This window comes from Palaemon carinicauda, chromosome 10 (assembly GCF_036898095.1).
Source record: "Palaemon carinicauda isolate YSFRI2023 chromosome 10, ASM3689809v2, whole genome shotgun sequence".
NCBI lineage: Eukaryota > Metazoa > Arthropoda > Malacostraca > Decapoda > Palaemonidae > Palaemon > Palaemon carinicauda.
The window spans coordinates 40,796,407-40,805,632 of NC_090734.1; the positions used below are offsets into that span (position 1 = coordinate 40,796,407).

Here is a 9,226-nt window from a genome sequence, read left to right on the forward strand (position 1 = left end):
TATAATGGCCTAGAGATTAGCTTGATTAGGAGCCACATGACCTAAACCAGCCTCATGACCCAGATTAAAAACCTTGGCCTGACCAAATTCGCACTTAGCCAAATTAACCACTAAGCCTGCAGACCTAAGGGCTTCAAAAAGCTTACGTAACCTTAGCATGTGGGTATCCCAGTCATTACTATATACTACCAAGTCATTAATATGAATTTCCATTCCTTTCAAGACAAAAATTACCCTATTCATGAGCCTTTGAAAAGCACATGTAGCATTTTTCATAGCAAAAGGCATAACCTAACGCTCATATAGGCCAAACGGAGTGACAAAGGTGGAAATTACACGAGCTCGGTCGGACAAAAGAACCTGCCAATAACCCTTTAAAAGATCCAACTTAGAAATAATTTTGCCAGAACCAATCCGATCCAGGCAATCATCAATTGGAGGGAGAGGAAAAGAATCAATTTTCGTATGGGTGTTCACTTTACAGTAGTCCACACACATGCGAAACATAGTGTCTGCTTTCTTTCCTAATACAATAGAACTCCAGGGACTTACTGGTGATTGAATAAGGTCATGTTACAACATATACTCTTTCTCTTTAAAGACCAAATCCTACTTTACGGGGTTCAACCGGTAAGGACTCTGTTTCATAGGGAAAGCATCACCTACATCGTCATGACTTAAAATGTTTGTCCTACCTAGAGAATCCTGAAAAAGATCTGGAAAGGAATAAATTAGATTAAGTACATCTTCCCATTTATTAACATCTAAATGCACTAACCTACTTTTTAACATCTTCAAAATTTTCATAATTGTACCCAATGCATCCGAAGGAAACTGACAACCTAACTCATCAGAGTCCTCGGGAGACACATCCAACACCACAGACACTGGCTCGGACAATATCGCTGATGGATCACCTAGCTTACCAATATAAGGTTTCAAACGATTAACATGGAATATTCTACATTTATGGCTTGAGCCGGAAACTTCCATTTCATGGTTAACCTCTGGCACTTTCCTCAAAACTTCCCAAGGGCCCTTATATCTTGATTTGAGAAAACTTTCTGGGTCCATACTCAGCGAAAAAAAAAAAAAAACAGCTCCCCAGGTTCAAATGACCGTACCATTACCTTTTCGTCAAAGTTGTTCTTCATTACTGACTGGAACCATTGCAAATTTTCCCTGGCAAATCTCCAGGCACTAACCATTCTTCCCTTCAAGTCTTCCACAAACCCTTTCACATTTATTTCCTCCTTCCGGTTGGACTTGAGCGCTTCAAAAACAATTTCCAATGGTCCACAGACATTGTGCCAAAATACCAACTCGAAAGGAGCTACACCAGTGGAAGAGTTAGGGTGATTCCTGATAGCAAAGAGGGGAAAAGGGAAGACTTTGTCCCAATTGCTATCATGATCATAACAATGTTTCTTCAGGACTGACTTGAGGATCTGGTGGAACCTTTCCACCACTCCTTGACTCTACAGGTGATAACACTGGTAACATGCTGAATGGCCAGTTTAGCACACTTACCCCTAAATACCTCACTCCTGAAATTTGTCCCACAGTCGGTCTGAATTATACGAAGGAGACCATACCTGGAAAAGAATTCCTTAAATTTCTCAAAAACAACTATGAAAGTAATATGCCTCATAGGTATAGCTTCAGGAAAGCGAGAGTCTATATCCATGATAGTTAGTAATTATATGTAACCTGTTTTAATTTTGGGTAAATGACCTACCACATCAATTACTACCTCAGAAAAAGGATCACCTATAGCGGGTATGGGATATAACGAGGCTTTTGGGATCCACTCATTAGGTTTACCCATAACCTGACTCAGGCGCCCTGATAAATTGCTTCACACTCAATTTAATTCCAGGCTACCAAAAATACCTAGCCAGACCAGGAAAAGTTTTTAACACACTCAAATGACCATGAAAAAAATTAGCATGAGGTAACTCCAAAACAGAAGTTCTAAATTGAGAAGGTTCCACAATCTGTTCCACTATACCAGTTCTATTCAAATTATCAGATACGGGACAACTAAACCTGTATAGTGAGCCCTTTACAACTCCAAACCTAAGTTTAGTCAGATCCTCACCATCGCCCAAATCAAAATCAAATTCATCCTCTTGAGCTTTAATAAAAGCAGCTCTATCCCAATGAAGTTCCATATTAACTATTTCATTAATACTACTCTCTACTGGCCCAGGTCTTAAAACATCTAACTCTACACTACTTAACTTTAAGTCATCATCACTATCTATATCAAGTAAACTAGCCACTTTTGCTCTGGACCAAGTCATAACAGCCACGGACTAGCATTTACTGAAAATATAGGGAACAGCTCCCGTCCCTCACTATCCAGGATACCATCAATACCCAGAATAGGTAGACTGTCCACCACAGCCAACTCAGTGACGTTATCATATCCTGGAAAAGACATACGAACATTAACCAAAGGAGCGGACACAACTGAATCCGGAAATCCTGCCAATAATATAAAATTTTCTGTATATATCTCAAAAACATTTAAAGCCCTCTTCAGGATAAACAACCTGTCTGACCCAGTGTCCTTAAAAAACTTCACTTGAACAACATGAGAGTCAAAAATCAACTTTCCAGGCCACACCTATTTATCTTACTCGAGTCATGATTGGGGATTAGAAACATTAGGCTTGCTGCTATTTACTGAACTACTATCTACTGGCAGTCTGTCTACAGGACTACGGCCACTAACCTCAGACTTATCACTAACCAAGGCTACAGGACTTTGATTATTTCGCTCTAGGTACATCCTCCGAGCATTACATTAATTTTGGAAATGCCCGGATTGTTGCACCAATAACAACCTCCTTTATAACCTGAGCTTCGATTCCCATTGTACCTGTTACCTGGGAAGTCTTCATTAGCAAAAATTTTAGGAGGAGGAGGACCTCCTTGGGCTCTACCCACATCCCTATCACATAAAAATGATTTAAAATTAACATTATCACTCTTAAAGATATGGGGAGCCGATGAGGAGGTTTCCTCTCTCCTGCCACTATTAGGGGAGCAAGATGTTTGATTAATTAAAGTTTTATAACTAAAACTACCGCTACCTGATCGATGAGTCAATAAAAACTCATCTGCTAACGGAGCGTCACTACTCAATTTCACACTCTTTACCTCCTCCAGGTGAACTCTCAACTCCCTGCTACAGGCCTTAAATTCTTCAAGGAGCAATGAGTTCACGTAACGCAGTGAAAATGCCAATCTGACGACTTTTCAGCCAGTCGTCAAACTGTTCCTCATTTACACGGGTAAACTCAGCGTTAAGCCTCAGGAACCAAGTCATACGATCTTAAAATTAAGGCTTTTACCTTCTGATAATCCCAAGCTACTCCCTCCTTCAAGGCATTATACACCCAAATTGCCTTGCCCACCAACCTACACTGTATTAATGCAGTGCATATTTCTGCGGGCCAAGACAATTGGGAGGCCACACGCTAAAATACCTTGAAGTACTCATCAAATTAGCCCCCTGTAACTTAGACATCTCTATAGTTAATTTCATAATCTCCAACTTATGACGCTTTACCCACTCGTTCTCCTCAAACTTATCAAATTAGCCCTCTGTAACTTAGACAACTCTATAGTTAATTTCACAATCTCCAACTTATGAGGCTTTACCCACTCGTTCTCCTCGCACTCCATTTTTTCAACTCTATTCGTTAACAAATAAGGTTGAATACCTTCTCCTCATTGGAATCCCCCAAAGCATTAAAACAGGCCTGATATTTTACAGGTACAGAATCGGGGGGGGGGGGCAGGGGGGGGAGGGGGTGGCATAAAGGATTTAAAGGACACATCACCCGTTACCAAGGGAAAATTTGAAGGACCCTCGTAAATCGTACCTGTTCTGTATTGTTGTAATAATGTACTGTATTACTTCAAGTGTTACAGGTATTGTGCAGCATTGCATCATATTGCATGGATAAAACATGTTATGCTTTGTACATAAGTGAAATGATTTATTTTGATATTACGATTCAAGCATTTATTAATTACTTCAAAGATAAGATGTGATTCTTTATAGTTTGTTGTACTGGAGTAGGATTCAAGTCTTTTGAGAGCGATGATCTTTTGTTGTTTGGCGATCTTTTGTTTATCAGATTGGTTATAACGCTCCACACACACTTGGGAGTTGGCTGTCACAGAGCAATGTAGTCACAAGATATTATTAAACTTGTTATTTAAGAATACTAACGTATCATTAAAAACCACCAAGAGAATTGGCGACCATAGATGGGATCAGCTGAGGAGTAATTACTAATAATTCTTCAACAATTGCAGGTAAACATCATGTTTGATAATGTTGACATCCTACCAACCTTATAATTGGCGGCAAAGATGGGATCAGCTGAGGAATAATTACTAATAATTCTTCATCAATTGCAGGTAAACATCATGTTTGATAATGTAGACATCCTACCAACCTTATAATTGGCGACGCCCAGAAGGACGAACACACGCAGAAGAAACATTGAGTCTTTTGTAGATCGATGGCCAGCAAAAGAAAAGGAGCTTTTGTAGATCCACGGACAAGAGGAGAAAACACCAAATGAAGATATTCCAAGCAGCAGAATAGAGGAATTTCATCAAACAAACAAACAAAGAAAAATCAAGTATCAAGTATATTGTGAGGTTGGATAGGATACAGAAATGTTAGGATACAAAGTGACTTCACAAAAGTAACCTATTGTAGGTATTAAGGTAAGCACTCAAAATGCCTTTTGACATTGAACATCCTGAACGATTTAGCATTACAGCTGAGGCCAATTCTGTTGCAACACGATGGCAACAGTGCTGTGAGGCATTTAAGATTTATTTAGAAGCATTAGGGAACATGAAAGATGCCCAAAAGAAAGCATTATTACTTCGTACAGCAGGTAGGGAAGTTCGGGAAGTGTTTAAGACATTGCAGCCTACAGATGACACAAGTGAAGCTGCAATTAAGGCTCTTACCACATATTTTGCTCCTCAGGTCAATACATTTTTTGAAAGATACCAATTTACTGCACAGGCGTATCAGAAAAAAAGGAAATATTACATGCATTTGTGACTAGACTTAAGAATTTAGCTGTTTCCTGTGAATTCCTAGAGTTAGAAAATGTCATCATAGATCAAGTTATTACACATTGCATATCACAAGAGCTAAGAAAGAAATTATTGCAAGATAAAGATTCAACATAAGAAAAGGTTCTGATAAAAGGCAGAGCTTTAGAAACATCAAATAGGCAAAGTAACATAATAGGTAGTTCTACAAGCAATAGAATGGAAAATTCTAAAATTAATACACTAAGTTCTAAGTGGAAAAACAATTAGAATCAGAGAGGGAATATGTCAAAGCATAGTCATAGAAAAGTGCCTAACGCCAATGGTCATGAATATCAGAATCAGGCATATACACAGAAACAACAAGAAAAACCCAAGTGTTATAGGTGTGGTTAAACTGATCATCTTGCATACGAAGCAAAGAAATGCCCTGCTACTGGACAAACATGCCAGAATTGTAGAAAGATGGGTCATTTTGCATTTTGCAACTGCTTGTAGATTCCTTAAACAGTACGCAAAGGAAATAAATGCTACAGTTGATACTATTGGTCAAGAGAATAATGCAGAAAATGTTCATGATAATCAGGTTAGGTCAGGAACTGATTTTGCGTTTGGCATTAATTCCGTCAACAAAGGCGCAAAGAAACATATCATGGTAGAAGTAATCATAAATGGTAAACCAATTTTGATGCAAGTTGACACAGCAGCCGATGTGTCAATTATGTCTGAGAAAATGGCTAAAAGCATACCTAATTTGTTATTACAAGGTACGAATAGAGTTATGAAAGGTTATAATGATTTTCATATTAAGGTAATAGTTGCTTCAAACGTAGTACAGTACAAAGAACAGAAATTGGAAAGAATGCCATTAACAGTAGTAAAAGTAATGGACAAACTTTGCTAGGTTTAGATTGGCTACAGTATTTGAAGTTAGATTAGCCTAGTATTTTGAAGGCTACAGGTAAACAAGATGAACACAAAAATGAAATATCTGTGGATGATATCATATCAGAGTTTCAAGACATATTTGAAGATAAGGTAGGTACAGTAAAGAATGCAAAGAAAATTTTATTTTTGAAACCTTACAGTTCTCCTAGATTTTGTGCTCCCAGACCAGTACTGTCTGCACTGAAAGGTGCAGTTGAAACAGAAATCAGGAGCTTAGAAAATGAAGGTTCCTGGGAAAAGGTTACATATTCAGATTGGGCTACACCATTAGCTTCTATTGTGAAGGAAAGTGGACAGGTTAGGTTATATGGCGATTACAAAGTAACGTTGAATCCACAACTGCAAGTAGCTCAACATCCCTTACCAAATCCGAGAGACATGTTTGCAACTATGTCAGGATGCAGTGTTTTTTCTAAATTAGATTTAAGACAAGCATTTCAACAGCTTCCCATGGATAAAACTTCACAAGAATTATGTACAGTAAATACATCCTTAGGTTTGTTTAGACCAAAGAGATTACCTTTTGGAGTTGCAAGTAGTCCAGCTATATGTCAACAATCTATGGATAAGATTTTTTCAGGAATGTAAGGAGTATTTATTTTTATAGATGATATTTTAATTGCTGGTAAGGACAAAAGAGAACATAGAGAAAGACTGCAAACAGTTCTGAAGAAGTTGAAGGAACATAATAGAGTAAATAAGAGCAAATGCATTTTAGAAGTTGATTCAGTGGAATACTTAGGTTTTGTAGTAAATGGCAAGGGTATTCACAAAACTAAAGAGAAGATTAAAGGTCTACAATCAACAAAAGTGCCAGAAAATGTTAAGGAATTACAATAATTTTTAGGTTTAGTAACATTTTATGGAAATTTCATTCAGAATTTGTCTACAATTGCACATCAATTGTATAATTTGTTGAATAAGGGTGTAGAATGGAAGTGAACAAAAGAGTGTTAGGAATCTTTTGAAAAAATCAAACAGGAAATAACATCACCTAGACTCCTAGTACATTATCAAATGGATTTACCAGTTAAATTAGTATGTGATGAATCAAACATAGGTTTAGGTGCAGTATTATCTCATGTAATGCCAGATGGAACAGAAAAAACAATTGCATTCACTTCTAGAGTATTGAACAAGGCCGAAAGGAATTACTCTCATATAGAAAAGGAAGGTTTAGCATTAGTTTATGAAGTTAAAAAATTCCATATGTATCTTCATGGTAGGAAAAAGTTCACACTTGTTACAGATCATAAACCTTTATTAGAAATATTTGGTCCAAAAGCAAGTTTACCTACAATGGCAGTTGCATAGACTACAACGTTGGGCAATTACGTTAGCCGTGTACCACTATGATATAGAATACCGTCCAACATCTAACATGGGTAATGCAGATGCTTTATCCAGATTACCCGAAGACAAAGCTCCAGAAGAGTATGTTGACAGCGTTCTGTTAATTTCTGTATATGATGTAGCCATAACTGCAAAAGATGTAGCACACAGTACCAAAAGAGACCCAGTACTTAGTAAGGTTTTAGAGAGTTTGATGACAGGTAGGGACTTATGTGGAAAAGAGGAAAATTGTAAACCCCATAAGGATATATGGTATGAACTGAGTGTAACACAAGGAATAGTGATGAGAGGTTCAAGGGTAGTTATTCCTAAATCACTGAGAAATAAGGTTTTGTCTGAAATACAAACAGATCACCAAAGTATTGTAAGATCAAAGTCAATTGCAAGAACTTTTGTATGGTGGCCAGGTGTAGATAAATATATGGAATATTATATAAGGAATTGTATGAATTGTGTTATGGAACAAAACAATCCTCAATTTGCGAGAATGCACCCGTGGGAGTTACCCAGGTATCCATGGCAAAAAGTGCATATAGATTTTGCAGGTCCTTTTTTAAATTATTTGTTTTTGATAGTAGTAGATGCTTACAGTAAGTGGCCAGAAATCATACCTATGAAGACGACAACTTTTTACGCCACAATAGAAGAGTTCATGCAAATTTTTTTTACACATGGTATTCCAGAAAGAATTGTTACAGATAATGGTCCACAATTTACCTCACAAGAGTTTTAAAAATTTGGTGATGTCAATGGTATAAAGCATACATTTTCAGCAGCGTATCATCCATCTAACAATGGAGAGGCTGAGAGATTTGTTCAAACTTTTAAGCATAATATGAAGTGTAAAAAAGCAAATTCAGGTAACATTTTAGCATGCATCAAAGTTTTTATTGTCTTATAGAACAATGCCGCAGAGCACAACAGGCGTGACACCCTGAAATTTGTTGATGGGGAGGAGGATTAGGTGTAAGTTAGATATGTTGTATCCAAGTTTGCAATGTGATTAAGAAGATAAAGGGTATAAAGAAGTAGTAAAGCTTCCTAATTAAACAAATTTTTTTACCTTTATATGATGTCATGGTAAGATCGTACAACACTAAAGAGAAGTGGGTACCAGGAGAGATTGTAAGAGAGATAGGAAATTTACATTATGATGTTCGTGTTGGTGGTAATGTTGTAGAACGTCATGTTGATCAATTACAGCCATTAAAAAGAAATACAGTAGAGCATGTGAATGTTAGAGATGAGAAACTTAAAGAAGTAGTTAGATCAAATGATTCAAATATTAACCAAGATGCTCCTACATCAAATGTAGATTCAGAACCAATTCATATACCAGTACAAGAGGAGGTTAAAGTGCTTCTTAATAGGATTAATAGAGGAAAGCCCCCTGAGAGATTAGATTTATAAAGATTTTTAAAATGTCAAGTTAAGGCGGAGGAGATTTATGTATTATTGTAATAATATACTGTATTACTTCTTTATTTTGATATTAGGATTCAAGCATTTATTAATTACCTCAAAGATAGGATGTGATTCTTTATAATTTTGTACTGAAGTAGGATTTAAGTCTTTTGAGAGCGATGCTCTTTTGTTGTTTGGCATTGTTTTGTTAAACAGATTGTTTATGACGCTGCACACACACTTGGGAGCTGGCTGTCACAGAGCAAGGTAGTCACAAGATATTATTAAACTTGTTATTTAACAATACCAACGTATCATTAAATCCCACCTAGATAATTGGCGATCATAGATAGGATCAGCTGAGGAATAATTACTAATAATTCTTCATCAATTGCAGGTAAACATAATGTTTGATGATGTAGAC

The 9,226-nt window shown here is 36.9% G+C and overlaps 1 protein-coding gene across 1 annotated transcript; it reads left to right on the top strand.

The window, feature by feature from the left end:
* Positions 1 to 4,768: 4,768 nt before the first annotated feature.
* Positions 4,769 to 8,362, top strand: LOC137647955 (uncharacterized). Its single transcript, XM_068380904.1, has 3 exons — positions 4,769 to 5,026; positions 7,331 to 7,564; positions 8,300 to 8,362. The coding sequence occupies exons 1-3, from the start codon at positions 4,769 to 4,771 to the stop codon at positions 8,360 to 8,362; spliced, it is 555 nt and encodes a 184-aa protein (XP_068237005.1).
* Positions 8,363 to 9,226: the final 864 nt, after the last annotated feature.

What these genes read in the sequence shown, in the direction of transcription:
- LOC137647955 (XM_068380904.1), top strand. Translation starts at nt 4,769, where the DNA reads ATGCCTTTTGACATTGAACATCCTGAACGATTTAGCATTACAGCTGAG. An exon ending in CCACATATTTTGCTCCTCAG is followed by an intron (nt 5,027 to 7,330) that starts GTCAATACATTT and finishes TTGGTCCAAAAG; the next exon opens with CAAGTTTACCTACAATGGCA. An exon ending in ACAGTACCAAAAGAGACCCA is followed by an intron (nt 7,565 to 8,299) that starts GTACTTAGTAAG and finishes ATTGTCTTATAG; the next exon opens with AACAATGCCGCAGAGCACAA.